This window comes from Monodon monoceros, unplaced genomic scaffold (genome assembly GCF_005190385.1).
Source record: "Monodon monoceros isolate NGI ecotype Baffin Bay Population unplaced genomic scaffold, NGI_Narwhal_1 Super_Scaffold_9, whole genome shotgun sequence".
NCBI classification, from domain to species: domain Eukaryota; kingdom Metazoa; phylum Chordata; class Mammalia; order Artiodactyla; family Monodontidae; genus Monodon; species Monodon monoceros.
Window position 1 is genome coordinate 18,375,336 of NW_021703786.1, and position 19,602 is coordinate 18,394,937.

Sequence of the window (19,602 nt, forward strand, 5' to 3'; positions counted from 1 at the left end):
TTATAACAAATAATGAAAATGACAGAAACATTTCTATCTCTCTAAAAGCTACTTTTCTGGAAAGTACATTTAAAGAATATCAAGATTAAAAGAATTAAATACATTTTAAAGCAGGCATTCCTAGCAAAATGTGTTTTTAGGGCAGACTGAAATGAGGGCCTAAGGTCATCCATTTGATGGCTGTAACTGTAGCTATTACCAACTAAGAGAATGTAGCCATTACATTCTCCCCAGCCACAGTTACAGGGATAACATGGACATGAACTAAGGACAAACACAGAATCCTGAAACTGTCATCATGAAATACATAATTTCCAATAAGTAGTATAAAAAAAGGATGCAAAAAATACGTAATAAAATCAAAAAATTGAAATTTGCCCCATCCTTTCTCTAGTGGGTATAAAGATATTAAAACACAATCATTTATTCTTTTTTAATAAATTTATTTGTTTGTTTATTTTTGGCTGCATTGGGTCTTTGTTGCTGCAAGCGGACTTTTCTCTTTAGTTGCGAGTGGGGGCTACTCTTCGTTGCAGTGCGCAGGCTTCTCATTAAGGTGGCTTCTCTTGTTGTGGAGCACGGGCTGTAGGTGCGCGTGCTTCAGTAGTTGTGGCACGTGGGCTCAGTTGTTGTAGCTCAAGGGCTCTAGAGAGCAGCCTCAGTAGTTGCAGCGCACAGGCTTAGTTACTCCGTGGCATGTAGGATCTTCCCAGACCAGGCCTCAAACCCGTGTCCCCTGCGTTGGCAGGCGGATTCTTAACCACTGAGTCACCAGGGAAGCCCCAATCACTTATTCCTAAAATAGTGCATGATTTTTTTACAGAGCACTGATGGCATACACAAATTTACCTTAGCATTCAAGAGATTCCCAAAAGAATGTTCTCAAATTTATACATAGGATAAGTTCACTTGAAATCAAGTATGAAGTACCTAGGGTGCAATTATATGATCCTTGCTACTTTTTATGTTTTTAAGTGTCCAAAATCAAAAGTTTGAAAGTTTAATTATAGATTATATCTTTTTAATTTTAAAATGTTTAGATTTTGTTACGTGATGTGCATAGCTGAATCCTGAGTGTGTTATTTCAGCCTGGTCAGTGATCTATGTTTTCAGCACTCTTGCTTCAATAAGAGAAATAAAAAGACTCAATTGAGCATATTGTTGAGTAATGGTCCTTAAAGTTCAATGTACATACAAATAACCCAGGGATCTCCTGACAATGCAGATTCTGATCCAGTAGATCTTGGGTGGGACCTTGTTATTTTTTAACAAGTCTCTAAGTGAGGCTGATCCTGCTGGGCCAGAACCATATCTGAGGAGCATAGCTAGAGAGCAATGGCTTTCAAACTGAGGTGCGTGAGAATCATGGGGAGGGCTCCTTAAACCAGATTGTTGGGCCCCACCCCCAGATCTGAGGTGGGGTAATGAAATTCTGCATTTCTTTTTTTTTTTGGCCGCATTGCAAGGCTTATGAGATCTTAGTTCCCTGACCACGGATTGAACCCAGGCAGTGAAAGCACCGAGTCCTAACCACTGGACTGCCAGGGAATTCCCTGCATTTCTAACAAGTTCCCAGGCAATGCTGATGTTGCTTGTCTGGGATCCACACTTTGAGAATCACTGCTCTCAAGGAAAGAATATTAGATTGGGAGAGAGAACACCTGGGTCTAACCGCCTCTGTTACTAACTGGCCCTCTGACTCCATCAGGCAGAAATGCAGTCAGCTGCAATTAAAAGAGCATTCAATTAAGAGTAGCTTAAATAAATAGTAGTTTGTTTTTCTCACTTGGTAAACCCAGAGGTGGGGAGTCCAGGGTTGAGGTACCTATTAGGAAGCCATCAAGGACACATGGCCTTTCTATCTTTGTGTTCTTCCATCACTAATGTGTGGCTTTTTGTGCTCATGGACACAAGACAGTTGCTGAACCAAGTTCCAAGCAGAAGGAAGGGAATAGAGCAAAGGTGGAAGGGGCATCCAGCTGCACTTGCCCTTCTGAAAAAGTGTTCCCAGGAGTCTCGCTCCATGGCTTCTGCTTACATCTCACTGGCCAGAACTGAGGCAACCATAGACCAATCACTGGAAGGTGACTAGACAGAGGGGATTGGCCTCGCCAGCCAACAATGTCTACCACAGTGATCTAAGACACAGACACAGATCTTAACATAACAACATGACAAACAGAAGCTCCAAAACCTAAGTACACGTCTCAGCTCTCTGATCCCCCAGTCTCCTCATTTGTAAAGTGTATGAGATACACTACTGGCATTTTGGCAGGACAATTCACCCGCAGTATGGGTCTGTCCTGTACGTTGCAGGACATTTAGTAACTCTGATCTCTAGGTACTCAGTATTGCCCACACCCACCTTTGTGATAAAACCAAATAGGCCTCTGCTGTTTTGCTGCTCATGCCTCCGGTTGGGGTGGAGCATGGTAGGGGACTACCTTCTGGGGTTGGAAACCATCGTACTATATGGTGTCTGGTCCAAAATCATGTGATTCTTCCTGGCCTCTTTGATAAAGGCTAGTGTTTTTTTGTTTTTTTCTTTTGTTGGTTTGTTTGTTTATTTGTTTGAAGACCTGATGACACAGCAGGAGCATGGGTCCTCACTTTTCAGCTCATGGTGGGTAGGCATTTTTCATCTCCTTATTGCTATTTTTGGACATTACTTTTTTTTTGAAGTATAGTTTATTTACAATGTTGTGTTAGTTTCTGGTGTATAGCAAAGTGATTCAGATATATATAGATATCCAGGTATATTGTTTTTCAGATTCTTTTCTATTATAGTTTATTGTGAGATGTTGAATATAGTTCCCTGTGCTATACAGTAGGACCTTGCTGTTTATCCATTCTAAATGTAATAGTTTGCATCTACCAACCCCAAACTCCCAGTCCATCCCTCTCCCCGCTTCCCCCTTGGCAACCAGAAGTCTGATCTCTATGTCTGTGAGTCTATTTCTATTTTGTAGATAGGTTCATTTGTGCCATATTTTAGATTCCACATATAAGTGATATCATATGGTGTTTATCTTTTTCTGACTTACTTCACTTAGTATGCTAGTCTCTAGGTCCATCCATGTTGCCGCAAATGGCATTATTTCATTCTTTTTCATGGCTGAGTAATAATCCATTGTGTATGTGTACCACATCTTATTTATCCATTCATCCGTCGGACATTCAGATTGCTTCCATGTCTTGGCTATTGTAAATAGTGCTGCTATGAACACTGGGGTGCATGTATTTTTTCAAACTAGAGTTATCTCTGGATATGTGCCCAGGAGTGGAATTGCTGGATTATATGGCGACTCTATTTTTAGTTTTTTAAGGAACCTTCATACTGTTCTCCACAGTGGCTGCACCAATTTACATTCCTACCAGCAGTGTAGGAGGGCTCCTTTTTCTCCACACCCTCTCCAGCATTTGTTATTTGTAGACTTTTTAATGATGGCCATCCTGACTGGTGTGAGGTGGTACTTCATTGTAGTTTTGATTTACATTTCTCTAATAATTAGAGATGTTGAGCATCTTTTCATGTGCCTATTGGCTATCTGTATTCTTCTTTGGAGAAATGTCTATTTAGGTCTTCTGCCCACTTTTGATTGGGTTGTTGGTTTTTTTGTTATTGAGCTGTATGAGCTGTTTGTATATTTTGGAAATTAAGCCCTTGTCAGTTGCATTGTTTGTAAATATTTTCTCCCAGTCCATAGGTTTAGGGAATTACTCTTTTACCTTGTTGAAAAAGCCCTCCTCCTCCTTTTTTCTTTAAAATAAATTTATTTATTTTATTTATTTATTTTTAGCTGTGTTGGGTCTTCGTTGCTGCATGCAGGCTTTCTCTAGTTGCAGCGAGTGGGGGCTACTCTTCGATGCAGTGTGCGGGCTTCTCATTGTGGCAGCTTCTCTGGTTGCAGAGCACGGGCTCTAGGCATCCAGGCTTCAGTAGTTGCAGCATGTGGGCTCAGTAGTTGTGGCTCGCGGGCTCTAGAGCACAGTCTCAGTAGTTGTGGCACATGGACTTAGTTGCTCCGTGGCATGTGGGATCTTCGCGGACCAGGGCTTGAACCCACGTCCCCTGCATTGGCAGGCAGATTCTTAACCACTGCGCCACCAGGGAAGCACCCATCCTCCTCCTTTGAGGCACCTGTTATCCACCACCACACTCTTCTACTGCTTGCTCCAAAGACCTACCTACTTCCAAATCATTCTTCCACATTCTCCAGACTTTCCCCTCCACTCCAAGCCTCACCATCATATGGATGGTCCTGACTGTACTGGCTGTTCCCTGACTTCCTCACCTCCAATGTCCTTTACCACTTCTCTACTTGTCACCCACACTATGGACAGACCTCAGCACTTGCCATCCTACAAACTACTCCTTAACTTCAAACTTGACTGTCTCACTCTTGCACCACAGCTTCCTGCACCTCCACCCTCTCATTCCCTTTGTCCCATTCTTCTTTCTAATGTTGATTTCATTCTCCCAAGCAATCAGCCCCTTCCTAGCTTTACATTCTTGTCCAGGCAGTCTGGATAATCTGATCCATCCCTCCTTTATTCCCCAGATCTTTACCTCATCCTCCTGGTAAAACCCAGCCCTGGCTCTCACTGATCTGCCTCTGACACCCACATTTGGGCAGCTGAACACTGCCGAGGCAGCGTTCCCCCCCGCGGACTATTGCCTTGACATCCTGATGGTCCCTAACTGCCCCAACCTTCTCCAGCCACTGGGCTGGGAATCCTACTTGTCCTTGTCAGTCCTCTCTTCTGCTCCCAACCTTTGTCGCCTCCCCTCTCACTCTCACTTCACTCCTACTTGACAGTGAAAATAGAAGCCATCAGGCAGAATCCCCCTCAACTTCCTGCCCCCCACTCCCACCCCACTAAAACACTTATTTTTATCCACACTCATCCTTTCCTCCCTTTCATTGTGGGAAAAGTTTCCTTCCTGTAGTTAATCCCTCCACCTGAGCCCTGCATCCCAATAGCTCCAGTCTCCTCAGGGACTTGGTTCTTAGAATCCTCTCTGTCCCTTCAGTATTTCAACATGATGTTGAAATACGGAGACTTTTGCAAGCTTCTCCCATGTTCTAAAAAGCAGTGTTCCCCAGACGCTACATTCCCACCTCCTCTGTAAAAGTCTCCCTTTCTCTCTTTTCCCCTTTAAAGCTGGAATTCTTAAACTTTTTCACACCACGGATGCTTTTGGCAGTCTGGTAGGTTTCTGAATGCATACAACAATACACATAGGGGAAAGGGAGGGTGGGAGGGAGGGAGATGCAAGAGGGAAGAGATATGGGAACATATGTATATGTATAACTGATTCACTTTGTTATAAAGCAGAAACTAACACACTATTGTAAAGCAATTATACTCCAATAAAGATGTAAAAAAAAAAAGATATTCATAATCTGGAAGAGGGAATAACAAGCATAAAGAATAGTAGAAGTGAGGGAAAATATACTAATTGTCCCCCAAAGAGTTACAAACAAAAAGATTTAGATATTTAAGGGAGGAAGAGATCACATTAGGAAAGGTTCCATGGAGGAAGTAGCCTTTGAGAAGGGCCTCGAAAAACTGATAAGATTCCAACTGGCAGAGATGGAACAGAGTAAGAATAATAGAGAGCAAGAAATCAGCTGCAGGAAAAATGGGCATTTCTAGAGAATGGTGAATAGCATATTTTGATTCAAGGGTTTGTTAACCTTTTCTGGCTTTAAGAATTTTATGAAAACTATGAACCCAATTCCTAGAAATAAAAGCACAAATTTCATAATCAAAAACAAAACAGGGCTTCCCTGGTGGCGCAGTGGTTGAGAGTCCGCCTGCCGATGCAGGGGACACGGGTTCGTGCCCCAGTCCGGGAAGATCCCACATGCCGCAGAGCGGCTGGGCCCGTGAGCCATGGCCGCTGAGCCTGCGCGTCCGAAGCCTGTGCTCCACAACAGGAAAGGCCACAACAGTGAGAGGCCCGCGTACCACAAAAAACAAAACAAAACAAACAAAAAAAATACACATAGAATTACCATGGAAACCAATTATATTGAAATACAGTTGTTACAATAGATTAAAATTTGTGACACAGTAATACATGTGCTTCTTTCATTTTATTTTTCTGTCATCCATGAATGCATTAAATAATGAGATACTGGGACTTATGTGGTGGTCCAGTGGCTAAGACTCCGAGCTCCCAATGCAGGGGGCCCGGGTTCCATCCCTGATCAGTGAACTAGATCCCACATGCCACAACTAAGAGTTAGCATGCCACAACTAAAGATCCTGCATGCCACAACTAAAAGATCCGGCACATGGCGACAAAGATCCCACATGCTGCAACTGAGACTCGACGCAGCCAAATAAATAAATAAATATTTTTTTAAAAGAAAATAAATACATAAGATTTTGAAGTGAGTCTAATAACTCCCACATTCGCAAGCAGTGATGATTATAAACAATATTTTGCAACATCTGCATCAACTGTCATGTGATCTAAAAATAGCTGTGATTTTTACAGGTGACAAAGTCACAGTCACTGCTAATACTCGTGAAATGTGATGCCTACAGTTATACTGGAAGGGGAGGCTAAATTTTAATTAGAGGTGAGTGAAAAATCAAAATGTAATTTTCTTCTCATCCAAGTTCATGGATTCCCCTGAATTCTATTCATAGACCCCTTGGAGGGGATCAGTGAGCCCCAATTTAAAGCCCCTGTTTTAAAGTCTATACTCCCTGCCCACCTCCTTATCTTTCATTCATGTCTTAATTTTAGGATTCATTAGTGCCCACTATGTATAAGGGTAAGTAACCTTCTGCAATCTAGTTTTTATTCTCGTAGCACAGGGTCACTATCCTCACTAAAGTCACCAGTGTTCCCCCACACTAGAAGGACTCTTTTCTATCTCCATATTACTCCATCTCCCTGCAGCCTCAGATGTCAAATCATTTCCTACTTGGAAATTTCTCCTTCCTAGGCTTCTGCAGTATCCTTCTCTATGGCCATGCCTCCAGCTGTAAGTAAAAAAAAAATTTTTTTTTAAGATTTAAACTATAAGGAAATATCCCACATTTTAAGAGGTCCAGGTATGAGGCAGCTCCAGGGCTGATTAATCTGACGGCTCAGCATCATCATCAGGGACCCAGGTGCCTTCCATCTTTCTGCTCTACCACCCTCAGCACGACGGCTTATCCTCAAGATGCTCTCTGCACAGTTAAGACTGTTGCAGCTCTAGGTGCCAACATGCAATTGTTTAAATAAATTTATTTATTTTATTGACTTATTTTTGGCTGCACTGGGTCTTCATTGCTGTGCACGCGGGTTTTCTCTAGTTGAGCGGGGGCTACTCTTCGTCGCTTCGCGCGGACTTCTCATTGCAGTGGCTTCTCTTGTTGGGAGCACGGGCTCTAGGTGCGTGGGCTTCAGTAGTTGTGGCTCGCAGGCTCTAGAGCGCAGGTCAGTAGTTGTGGTGCACGGGCTTAGTTGCTCCGCAGCATGTGGAATTTTCCCGGAGCAGGGCTCAAACCTGTGTTCTTTTTTAAAATTTATTTATTTTAATTTATTTATTTTTGGCTGCGTTGTGTCTTCATTGCTGCACGCGGGCTTTCTCTAGTTGTGGCGAGTGGGGGCTTCTCTTGCGGAGCACGGGCTCTAGGTGCACAGGCTTCAGTAGTTGTGGCACGAGGTCCCACCAGTTGTGGCTCACAGGCTCTAGAGTGCAGGCTCAGTAGTTGTGGAGCACGGACTTAGCTGCTCCACAGCATGTGGGATCTTCCCGGACCAGGGCTCGAACCCGTGTCCCCTGCATTGGCAAGTAGATTCTTAACCACTGCACCACCAGGGAAGCCCCCCAACATGCAGTGGAAGAAGAGAGTGTGTCTCTTCCTTTCTTTTCTTTTTGGCCACGCCTCGCACCTTGCAGGATCTTAGTTCCCCCACCAGGGATTGAACTCAGGCCTCAGCAGTGAAAGTGCCGAAAGCTAACCACTGGACCGCCAGGGAATTCCCTCTTCCTATCTATTTTTATCCAGTGAGGAGACATTCCCCAGAAGACCCCAGACGTCTTTCCTTACATCTCACTGACCTAAATTGCATCACATGTCCCTTTCTAAATCAGTTGCTGGCAAGGACACTGTGATAACCATAGTCGGCTTGGATTAATCAGGATTTACTGCTGCTTGGAGGAAAGGTGGAATGCAGAACAAAATAGGGCTGTGCCAGGAATGAAGAGGGTAGGCAATCAAACTTCATTGATATGCACTAGTTTTTCTTCTGCCTTTTTGCTTGCTCCTTCATTTTTCTTTGCAATACAGTCTTCCTACCCCTTAGGTGTTGTATTCTATCAGGTTCTATTCCAGTCCTCTTCCAAGCTAGGACCATCCCACACCATGTAGTCTCCCTGAGTGACCCTATTCGGGCCTATGGCTTTAACTGCCACTTGGGTACAGCCAACTCTCCACCTAGACATTGCTCCTTAGCTCTAGGCCTGTGTATTCCCTGTTGCGTACTGGCCCCTGACTTCCATCTGGATATTCTTCAGGCCTCTCAAACTCAACCTGTGCAAACACACTCCTCCTGAATTCCCCGTGTCTCAGTACATGGCCCTACCTTCACCCAACATCCCAAGACTGAAATCTGTCCACTCAGAGTCTTCCCTCTCCCTTACCCCCATGACACGTTCAGTCATCTTGAACTGCTGTAGATTCTCTCCACTCAGTATCTCTAAACTCTGTCCCTTGGGCAGGGCCCTCCTCATTTCAGGCCTGGCTGGTAACCTTGCCTCTTGCTCCACTCCATGCCTGTCTCGCTGATACCAGAAGCATCTTTCTAAAAGGCAAATCTGAGTCTGTCCCAGCCCTGTTCAGGATCCTTCAGTGGCTTCCTAGTCCTCAAGGAGCATCCAGGTCTGGTGCCTGCTGACGTCTCCAGTTCACTACATGAAATTTCCCTCGTTCCCCCTAAACTCAACATGCCATCTCCCACATCTGGACTGTACATATGCTGTTTCTTCCACACCATAAACTCCCTCAACACACGCATACACACACAAACACACACACGCACACCTTTTTTTTCCTTCCACATGCACTCAAAAAATACTTTTGTTTCTGATTTGTCATAAGGAATGAGACCATGCATATTGTTCTGTAACTTGTTTTTGTCAGCTGCCATGTTTGGCCACCTTTCCACACCAATGATAGCTCTACCTTATCTTTCTTTTTCTTTTTAATATTTGTTTCCTTTGGCTGCACCGGGTCTTAGTTGCACACGAGGGATCTTCGTTGCGGCAGGCATGTGGGATCTTTAGTTGTGGCATGCGGGCTTCTTAGTTGTGGCATGTGGGCTTCTTAGTTGTGGCATGCATGTGTGATCTAGTTCCCCGACCAGGGATCGATCCCAGGCCCCCTGCATTGGAAGCGTGGAGTCTTACCCACTGGACCACCAGGGAAGTCCCTACCTTATCTTTCTTACAGATGGCTCCTTTATGTTCCTTAGTAGGGCTAAGAGTAGTTTATTTAACTATACCTCTATTGATGGACATATCGATAATTCTGCCAGTTTACCTCTAGAAGGTATCCATTTATACTACCACTAATAGTGTATAGAAATAGTGTATAAAAGCACCCATTTCTCAGGATCTTCATCAACACTAGATATTGTCAATCTTTAAAATTTTTGCTCATATAATTTTTTGCCTTAAATGTGTGTGTTTCTTTTTCTTTTTAGTAAATTTATTTATTTTTATTTATTTATTTTTTGGCTGTGTTGGGTCTTTGTTGCTGCATGCAGGCTTTCTCTAGTTGCAGCGAGTGGGGGCTACTCTTCGTTGCGGTGCGCGGGCTTCTCATTACGGTGGCTTCTCTTGTTGCAGAGCACGGGCTCTAGGCACGTGGGCTTCAGTAGTTGCAATGCGTGGGCTCAGTAGTTGTGGCTCGCGGGCTCTAGAGCATAGGCTCAGTAGTTGTGGCGCATGGGCTTAGTTGCTCTGCGGCATGTGGGATCTTCCCGGACCCTCCCCGGACCAGGGAGGATTCTTAACCAATGTGCCACCAGGGAAGTCCCTAAATGTGTGTTTTTCTGACTAGTAGTGAGACTGAGCATCTTTTTATATATTTTTTACTTATCATGAACCATCTATTCCTTTCATCCATTTTTTTCTGAGTGTTTGTTTTCTTCTTATTGATTTGTATCCACCCCCCACTCCCCCACCCCCACTTTCTCCACCTGCCTAATTCCTACCAGACATTCAAGATAGGCCAGGTACCACCTCCTCCAAAAAGTCTTCACCAGTTCTCTGGCCTCTCCCTGCCTCTACCCTCAAGTTAAGCCCCCAACTCTGCACTGTCTACATATCAACCTTGCTGTGAGTTTATCTCCTCCACAAGTTCATGAGTGCTTAGGTCTGTTACCTCTATTTCCCCAGTTCATGTTAGCGTGCTCTGCGTAGTATAGGCGCATAATAAAAGAATGAGCAAATAATTGGCAAATAGGATGACCTTCAGGCTTATTTTCTTTTCCCTATTCCTTGAGAAAACGATACAGAACAAAATAGCCAGTTTTATTCTATTTCATAACCAAATATGAATTTATCACAACTCCTTTCACAGAAAGAGCTTCAGCTCTCTGCCTTCATTGTTTAATTATTTTCCTTGGCTTCGTTTTGAAAGTTAAAGTCCCTGGGGTCCTAGGATCCCAGTCTCAAGACCCGAAATCTCCCAGCCCCTGAGACACACCCTCATTTCCAAACCTTGCACCTCTGCCTCCTTACTTCCCAAGATACCCATGCTCCTGGCATACTGCGGGCCAGGCATCCAGGAAAGGCCAGAGACGAAGGTGCATTCAAAATAATGTCTTATTGGGAATTCCCTGGGGTCCAGTGGTTAGGACCCCGTGCTTTCACTGCCGAGGGCCCAGGTTCAATCCCTGGTTGTAGAACTAAGATCCCTCATGTCGCAAGGTGAGGCAAAAAAAAAAAAAGTCAAAATTATGTCTTATTCAACCTGGAATGTTCAATAAATGCTTAGGACATATACAAACTTGTTAGTTGACAAATGCTACATTTATTATCAGACACAAACCAAGGCCTCAGACAAAGGAATGTCACATCCCCATTACATTATCATAACCTGGATCAGAGAATATGGAGCCAAGCAAATTAAACTCAACACTCAATAATCAAGCCATGGGTAATGAACTTGAGACCCTATGAGAAGGACCATGAACCTGGGCCTTCTGTTCAACCTCAACAGAAGTCAGATCTGAAACTGCTAATATTTGTTGAGCATTGACTATGTCAGGCACTGTGCTAAGTGCGCATGCATCGTCTCATTTAACCCAGATAGCCAGGTCCGTTCTCAGCAGAAATGGAAAGCACAGCCTGCTAATAACTGGGAGGATTTATGTTCAGCTCTGCTAATGTACACAAGCATCTCAGTTTCCAACCCATGTCTACAGACTTGGAGGAGCCTCTAGCTTGTCAGAGATGGCTTCTTAGAGAAAACTTACACTGCAACTTCTCCAACTCAGAGAAATTCACACGTTCTAACCTGTTTGCCTATAAACTAAGATTTGAAGGAAGCTTTCCCACTTCTGGGAGACTAGAAGGAGGAGCAAGTCACTGTTATTAATCCAAAAAAGGCTGAAATTAAAGTCTCGCATTTCACAAGTGTTCATAAACTGCTTTCAGCTTATTATTTTAAAGGAAGCAAACAGCCGTTCCAGAGCCACAAGGAGGGGAGGGCTGACAAGTTCACTCCCACCTCAGAAGCCTTCCACTTCACCTGGGCAGACTCGGAGAGGGGCCTGGCTAAGCCTCTGAAGACAGGCAGCCCCAAGGAGCGGATCTGTCGGGGGAGGGCAGCTACGGGGCTGAAGGAGGAACTCCGACCCCACCCTCAAACTTCAAAGGGAGCGGCCAGATCCTCCCTGAAAAGGCTGGGCTGCAGATCCTCCAGGAGGTCGCTCGAGCTCTTCCGACAGCCCGGCGGGAGCTGGAGGGAGCGGGCGGGGAGGCCCGGTGGGGTGAGGGGAGGGAAACTGAGCCCGGGAGGGGGCAGGCGTGGGGCGAGCCAGAGCCTTCTAAAGAAGCCCTGAAGATTCTTGGCGGCCGGAGCTGGAAGGCGGCCGAGTTCTCTTTTGAAAAAAGAGAGAGAGAGAAAACAACAACAACAACAAAGAAACCAAAAAAAAAAAACACCTCGTCTGAGCATGACTCTTGGCCGTGGTGCTTTCACCAGCGCCTCTGCAACGGCTCCCAGAGAAAGCTCGCCAGACGGGGACAGACCGACAGCCCAACTGAGCGGAAGAGCGGCCAGAAGCCGGCCCAGGTCGGAGCGGGTGCTTGGAAGTTTGGGGTGGGGGTGAGGGCGGACTGCACCGACGCTGCCATAATTGGTTCAGAGACAATTGGCCATCCATATGGAAAAGATAAAGTAGATCCCTATCTTACAGCAGGCCTCCAAATAAGTTCCAGATGCACTAAAGACCTACAGGAAACAAGCAAAACTACTATGGGGCTTTGGGAAGAAAACACAGAAGCACAGCTTTATAATAGTGGGAGAAGGGACAGTTCCTTTAACAAGGTCTAAAACGTGCAAAATGTAAATGAAGAGATGGATAACTTTGTCTACATTAAAATGAAAATCGTCTCTAAGGCAAAAGACATCACGCGCAGAGTGTAAAGACAAGCCATAGACCCCATAATATTTGCAACCCATACAACCGAGAAGAAATTCGTAGAATATCTTAAAATGTCTAAGAGAAACAGCTCAATAGAAAAAAAAATGGGCAAAGGAAATGAACAGGCAATTCCAGAAGGTCAGTTACAAAAGAAAATGGAATCAACTTTACTTGTGATCATAACTGGAAGTTACAACCATGAGATCCCATTGAGCATCTGTGGGATTGACAAAAATTAAGATCTGATAACCCGTGTGGAACTGAGTATAGAGAAATGAGAATTATGTTGCTAGTAAAAGTGTAAGTTGGTACAACCATCTAGGAAAAAATATGCCAAACCTTGTAAAGTTGAAGCTGCTATCTCCTTGGTAGAGATATTTTCCTTCACATTCACAAGTGGACGAGTCCTGTACTCACTTGATGTAAGAGAGGATAGTGGAGACAATCTAACTGGCCCTGTGTGGAAACAGAATAGACTGGTTTTATTCATCCAATGAAATACTTTGAAGCAGTTAAAAGGAATGAAATAAATCTACATGTGTCAACATGGCTAAATCACAAAATCTAATGTAGGGTGAAATAAACCAGGTTACAAAAGGATATCACACTCTGATACCATTTATGTAAAATTTCAAAACAAAACTATATATAGTAAAAATACAAAATCATGCTTGTATGTTTAACATTTTTTTAAATTTAAAATAAAATAGAAACCACAATGAGATACCACTTCACATTCATTAAGATGTCTACTTTTTTCTTTTTTAAGTAACAAGTGTTGGCAAGGATGTGGAGAATTTGGAACTCTTGTGCATTGCTGGTGGGAATGTAAAATGGTGCACCCACTGTGGAAAATGGTATGGCAATTCCTCAAAAAAAGTAAACACAGAATTATCCTATGATCCAGCAATTCCGCTTCTGGGCATATACCCAGAAGAATTGAAAGTAGGCAGTCAAACAGATATTTGTACACCCATGTTCATAGCAGCATTATTCACAATAGCTAATAGGTGGAAGCAACTCCAGTGTCCATGGATGGATGGATTAAACACAAAATGTGGTATATGCATACAACAGAATATTATACAGCCTTAACAAGGAATAAAATTCTGATATATTCTGTAACATGGACTAACCTTGATGACATGCTAAATGAAATTAGACAGACACAAAAGGACAAAACGGTGTGATTCCACTTATATGAGTTATTTAGAGTAGTCAAATTCATAGAGACAGAAAGTAGAGTGGCGACGGGGGCGGGGTTACTGTTCAAGGGGTACAGTTTCAGCTTGGGAAGGTGACAGTTCTGGAGATGAATGGTGGTGACAGTTGCAGAATGTGTATGTACTTAATCCCACAGAATTGCAGTTTAAAATGGTTAAAATGGTAAATTTTGTTAGGTACATTTAATTTAAAAATAGAAATTTAAAAGAAGAAAATTGGCTTGAATCCAGCCCCTCTACCGAGCAGAGCGGGCAGAACCACTCACCTACCTGTGAAGCGCGGCTGATTCCAGACACCTGAATCGCCCCTCCCCTCCCCTCCCCTCCCCCACACTCAGTCGCTACCCCGCGGCCTGGCAAGTCTCACTACGCAGACGCGGAGCTGGGGTGGGTGGGCAGGAGGGGCGTGGCCTCACTCTGCGCCTGTGCGGAATTCCAGCTGCAACTGCTGTGGGGGAGAAGATGCCCAGGTTGGGCTCCGCGGCCGCCGGCCGAGGGGAGGCCCGCACTGCACACGCGCAGACTGAGCATCCGCGTCAAAAGCCGAAGAGAGCGCGCGCTCCCCACGTCCTGCGCGTCCAGCTGCCAGGCATTAGTCCCTGCCGTGACTCCCGCTGGGCCCGGACGGGCTGGCGCGCCCTCGTCTGAAAAGCAATGCCCCGGGAGATCATCACCCTGCAACTGGGCCAGTGCGGCAACCAGAGTGAGCGAACGATCGCCGGGCCCAGCCAGTCTCCGGTTCTGCCCCTTCGGGTCCCACCCGAGTGCTTCGCATCCTCCAGCCCCCGCTTTCCCTTCCATGAACCCCCTGCCCTACTGCGCATGATGAACCAAGCCCCGGACCCCAGACCGAGAGCCCTGCCTCCAGCTCCCGGCTGTCACGGCTCCCAGACTCTTGGGCCCACCCTCTGAGAGTGACAGCCTCTGAGCCTCACCCTGGGCTCCTGAGGCCTTACGGCTCTAGCAGATCCAGGCGTCTCTCCTCTCCCCCCAGTTGGGTTCGAGTTCTGGAAACAGCTGTGCGCCGAGCATGGTATCAGCCCCGAGGGCATCGTGGAGGAGTTCGCCACCGAAGGCACTGACCGCAAGGACGTCTTTTTCTACCAGGTGCCCCCAGCGACTTGGCCAGGGCCGGTAGTGGCCCAGGGGACCTGAAGGGAAGGGCAGTGGCTTGGTACTGGAAACCCGCTGGGCAGAGGAGCCAGGGCGGCTGGCTTGAAGAGGGAGGGCAGGCAGGAGCCAGAGTTGGGAGGACTGGAGGAGTGGGTGGGCCCGAGCTTATTGGGCCCGATCCTGGACTCCCCTTGACAGGCGGACGACGAGCACTACATCCCCAGGGCGGTGCTGCTGGACCTGGAGCCGCGGGTGATCCATTCCATCCTCAATTCCCCCTATGCCAAGCTCTACAACCCAGAGAACATCTACCTGTCAGAGCATGGAGGAGGAGCTGGCAACAACTGGGCCAGCGGATTCTCCCAGGTATCCAGGTGGCCATCCCAGAGATTCTTGATGTTCCCTTCCTGGGGCAAAGCAGGCACAAGCAGTCTGGGAATTTGACCACACTGACAATAAATAAGAGACAAGGGGATTATCCTGATAAGAGGGACAGCCAGAGAGAGGTTGATGCAAACTTTGTGCAAACCATTTGCAAAGTAGCATTTCTGGGGGGAGGGACATAGCCCTCTGTTTGAGGTGGCAGCAGTGTCCGACAGTAGAATTATTGGTGCTGAAAAGAGATGCTCTCCAGAAACTTAATCCTCGTCCTCCCTCCTCATGTCTCTATACAGGGTGAGAAAATCCATGAAGACATCTTTGACATCATAGACCGAGAAGCAGATGGAAGTGACAGCCTAGAGGTGAGGCTGCCCCCCTGGGGGGTGGGGGTGGGGAGGAAGCTGAAAAGTGCTGGGGAAAGGTCAGGAGGTAGCCTGATCAGATGTGTGATGGGGGCAATTCAATTCAAAACTCTTCCATTGAGTAACAGATGTGAGATAGTGAGGTAAATAAGGTACAGTCCTTGTCCTCAAGGAGATCCCAATCTGGATGGCATCAGCTCCTTCCTTCTCAAGGAGCCTCAGTCTGGATGGACATAGAGGAAGCCTTGACACATTAGCGTGTTGGGAATGGGGAATGACACAAGCCTGAAGCCTCTCTGCCAGATCCCTGGAGACTGCCTCTCCATCCCTCCCTTGCAGGGCTTCGTGCTGTGTCATTCCATCGCTGGGGGCACCGGTTCTGGCCTGGGTTCCTACCTCTTAGAGCGACTGAATGACAGGTAAGCCTGTGTTTGGGGAGAGGGCATTAGCCCTGTTTCCCTGGGTAATGTCTTTCCTTTTTATCGCTTTTTTCTTTCGGACTGGAAGGCCTGCCACTACCACCTTTGAGTCATAGGTAGGAACAGAGCCTGGCCACCCAGGGAACATCTTGGAAGCAGTAACTCCCAGGTGGGGGGTTTGCCTAGGGGGAGAAGGGGACCTACGAGGTTTGATGCTTTAGGCTTATCTTTTTTGGCTTCTGGGCTCTGAAGACTCAGTTCTGCCCTCACCCCTTTTGTATAAGACGTTGGTGGCACTTGGAAAGGAATGGCCCCTGTTATCCCTAGAGAAGATAGAGATGGGCAGTGATGAGAGTCCTTCCAATTCACTATGTCACCTTCCCCTTTCCCTCCTCCTTACCCCCAGGTACCCCAAGAAGCTGGTGCAGACATACTCAGTGTTTCCCAACCAGGATGAGATGAGTGATGTGGTGGTCCAGCCCTACAACTCACTGCTCACGCTCAAAAGGCTGACCCAGAACGCAGACTGTGTGGTGAGCATGCGAGGAGGGAGTGGGGGCTTTGGTCGACCTCCCCAAACCAGAGAGACATCTACACCCTGCCCTTCCCAAGCCCTTGCCCAGAGAACAGAGGACCAACAAAGCCATACCTGGTGGACCAAATTATGAAATAAGGACCTGATCCCAAGTTTCTTATAGTCCCTTTAGGCAGCAAGACTCTCAGCAAAGTGAATAACACGCCCCCACCCCACGTGTCTCCACTTAGCCTGTTTTTCTTTTTTTAATTAATTAACTAATTTATTTTATTTTTGGCTGCGTTGAGTCTTCATTGCTGCGCATGGGCTTTCTCAAGTTGCAGCGAGCGGGTCTACTCTTTGTTGTGGTGTGCGGGCTTCTCATTGCGGTGGCTTCTCTTGTTGCAGAGCACAGGCTCTAGGCGCGCGAGCTTTAGTAGTTGTGGCACGCAGGCTCTGTAGCTGTGGCTCACGGGCTTAGTTGTTCCACGGCATGTGGGATCTTCCCGGACCAGGGCTCGAACCTTTGTCTCCTGCATTGGCAGGCGGATTCTTGACCACTGCGCAACCAGGGAAGCCGCTCCACTTAGCCTGTTTAATGCCTACTCATGCTTACATTCTCAGCCCAAGGGTCACTTTCTTAGCAAAACCTTCCCTGACCACCCAGACAAGGTCAAACTCCTTTGTGCATATTTCAGGCTATAACTATACTTTTCTGTTGTTTTATATTTAATGTCGGTCTCCCTCCTCTAGACTGTAGATGTGGTGAGGGGGAAGACCATGCCTGTTTTACTCTCCATAGTTTCTCTAGGCACCATGCCTGGCACATGTTGGACAAGTAAATATTTGTTTAATGCACTGGGTGGTAGAAACGTGTCTCCTGATGCCCCAGAGACAGTACTTGCCCTTTAAATTAGCACACCTACTTCCTAGTTTTGGACTTCTTCCTAGTTTTGGAGTTTAGAGGGGCACTAAGCAAATAACTTATTTCTCTGCCCCCTTTCTCCTCAAAAAGGTGCCGTGACCCTCTTCTGTCCCCACAGGTGGTGCTGGACAACACAGCCCTGAACCGGATCGCCACAGACCGCCTGCATATCCAGAACCCATCCTTCTCTCAGATCAACCAGCTGGTGAGCCCTCACTCCTAGACTCTTTTGGACTGGAACCCCGCCATCGGGGGAAGGGAGGCCTCCCAGGACAAGGCCCTTGACACAGCACCCCTGTCCCCAGGTGTCCACCATCATGTCGGCCAGCACCACCACCCTGCGCTACCCCGGCTACATGAACAACGACCTCATCGGCCTCATCGCCTCGCTCATTCCCACACCACGGCTCCACTTCCTCATGACCGGCTACACACCCCTCACCACGGACCAGTCGGTAAGAGCAGCCCGCAGGCCCAGCAGGCCCTGACTTGCCTTTCTCTTTTCCCTGCTGCACCCGGAGCCGCCCCGTGCAGCCCCCAGAGGCCCTGCGCTCAGGGACTGGCACAGGCTGGGCGACCTCCTGGCTGACTTGCTCTCCTCTTCCCTCTGCCTGTGGCTCCCTGCAGGGCCCGGGCTGTACGGGGTCTGCTGATGCTCCTGCACAAGGGCATGAGTTTGCTGAGCTCGGGAGGACTGAGATCCCTGATCCCCCAGCAGAGGCTCAGTGTGGACCTGAATCTAAGGACACTCCCCACAGAGGCCAAACTACCCCGAGTCTGACGGGGACGTGTGTTGCCTACTGCTCTCTGTCCATGCGTTTCTCGACTGTGCCCTGAGTGCTGGCCTGCTCTGTGGCCACTGTCCCCTCAGGTGGCCAGCGTGAGGAAGACCACGGTCCTGGATGTCATGAGGAGGCTCCTGCAGCCCAAGAACGTGATGGTGTCCACGGGCCGGGATCGCCAGACCAACCACTGCTACATCGCCATCCTCAACATCATCCAGGGGGAGGTGGACCCCACCCAGGTAGGTGAGGCCCCTTCGTTCTACCCCCAGAGCCCACAGGGGTAGAGGAGAGGCTACCACCACCACTCCTGTGCCCACCCCAGGTCCACAAGAGCCTGCAGAGGATCCGGGAACGGAAGTTGGCCAACTTCATCCCCTGGGGCCCAGCCAGCATCCAGGTGGCCCTGTCCAGGAAGTCGCCCTACCTGCCTTCTGCCCACAGGGTCAGCGGGCTCATGATGGCCAACCACACCAGCATCTCCTCGGTGAGCCTAGCCTCCTGGTCTTCTTTGGCCACTCTCTTCTACTAGCCACCTTCCTCATTCTCCCCCAGATCCATTCCAACCCCTTATCTTGCACTGGCTCCTGGAGATTTCCATCTCTTGCAGCTCTTTGAAAGTTCCTGCCAGCAGTATGACAAGCTGCGGAAGCGGGAGGCCTTCCTGGAGCAGTTCCGCAAGGAGGACATCTTCAAGGAGAACTTTGATGAGCTGGACAGGTCCAGGGAGGTCGTGCAGGAGCTCATTGATGAGTACCATGCAGCCACGCGGCCAGACTACATCTCCTGGGGCACCCAGGAGCAGTGAATTCCTCCCCACTGCACCCACTGGACAGTAAGCACAGCCCCCATCATGCCTGGTCCCTCTGGTCCAAATTCCCCTCACCAACAACCTTTCTAGGTTCTTCTTCAGCCCAGGAGTTGGCCCTGCTCCCTCCCTTCCATGCCTGACCCTTGATATGCTTATTTAGTTCTAATAAAGTAATAAAGCTGCATTGTGAGTATAGTCGGGCCTTGGTCTGTGAATATGGGGGACGATAAAAGTATCTCCATGGTGCCCCACAGTTCCCAGGCATATGTCGGTAGGGTGGCCTCTGCCTGCTCTAGCTGAGTCCCGGTCTTTGTGTGTCCACTGTTTCCATGAGCATCCCTTACCTAGAACCAAGCTGCTCTGGAGCCAGTCCTACTCTCAAGACTATAGAGGATTACTGCT

The 19,602-nt window shown here is 47.4% G+C and overlaps 2 protein-coding genes across 3 annotated transcripts in view; one reads left to right on the forward strand and one right to left on the reverse strand.

Annotated features, from left to right (window-relative positions):
- The window catches only part of RETREG3 (reticulophagy regulator family member 3), a 57,762-nt gene extending 44,737 nt beyond the window's left edge, over positions 1-13,025 (reverse strand). Inside the window, exon 1 of the mRNA XM_029212580.1 lies at positions 13,010-13,025. The gene's annotated coding sequence lies outside the window, so the exon portion shown is untranslated. The remainder of the gene's footprint in view (positions 1-13,009) is intronic.
- A 1,283-nt stretch (positions 13,026-14,308) lies between these two features.
- TUBG2 (tubulin gamma 2) lies at positions 14,309-19,437 on the forward strand. Of its 2 annotated transcripts, none has more exons than XM_029212581.1 (11): positions 14,309-14,596; positions 14,888-15,000; positions 15,205-15,372; positions 15,681-15,749; positions 16,089-16,168; positions 16,575-16,701; positions 17,726-17,812; positions 17,913-18,062; positions 18,479-18,631; positions 18,715-18,876; positions 19,000-19,395. In XM_029212581.1, the coding sequence occupies exons 1-11, from the start codon at positions 14,548-14,550 to the stop codon at positions 19,195-19,197; spliced, it is 1,356 nt and encodes a 451-aa protein (XP_029068414.1). In that variant the 5' UTR covers positions 14,309-14,547; the 3' UTR covers positions 19,198-19,395. The 2 variants fall into 2 exon arrangements, with proteins under 2 accessions (XP_029068414.1, XP_029068415.1); XM_029212582.1 differs by having other exon boundaries at positions 14,328-14,596; positions 16,053-16,168; positions 19,000-19,437.
- Positions 19,438-19,602: the final 165 nt, after the last annotated feature.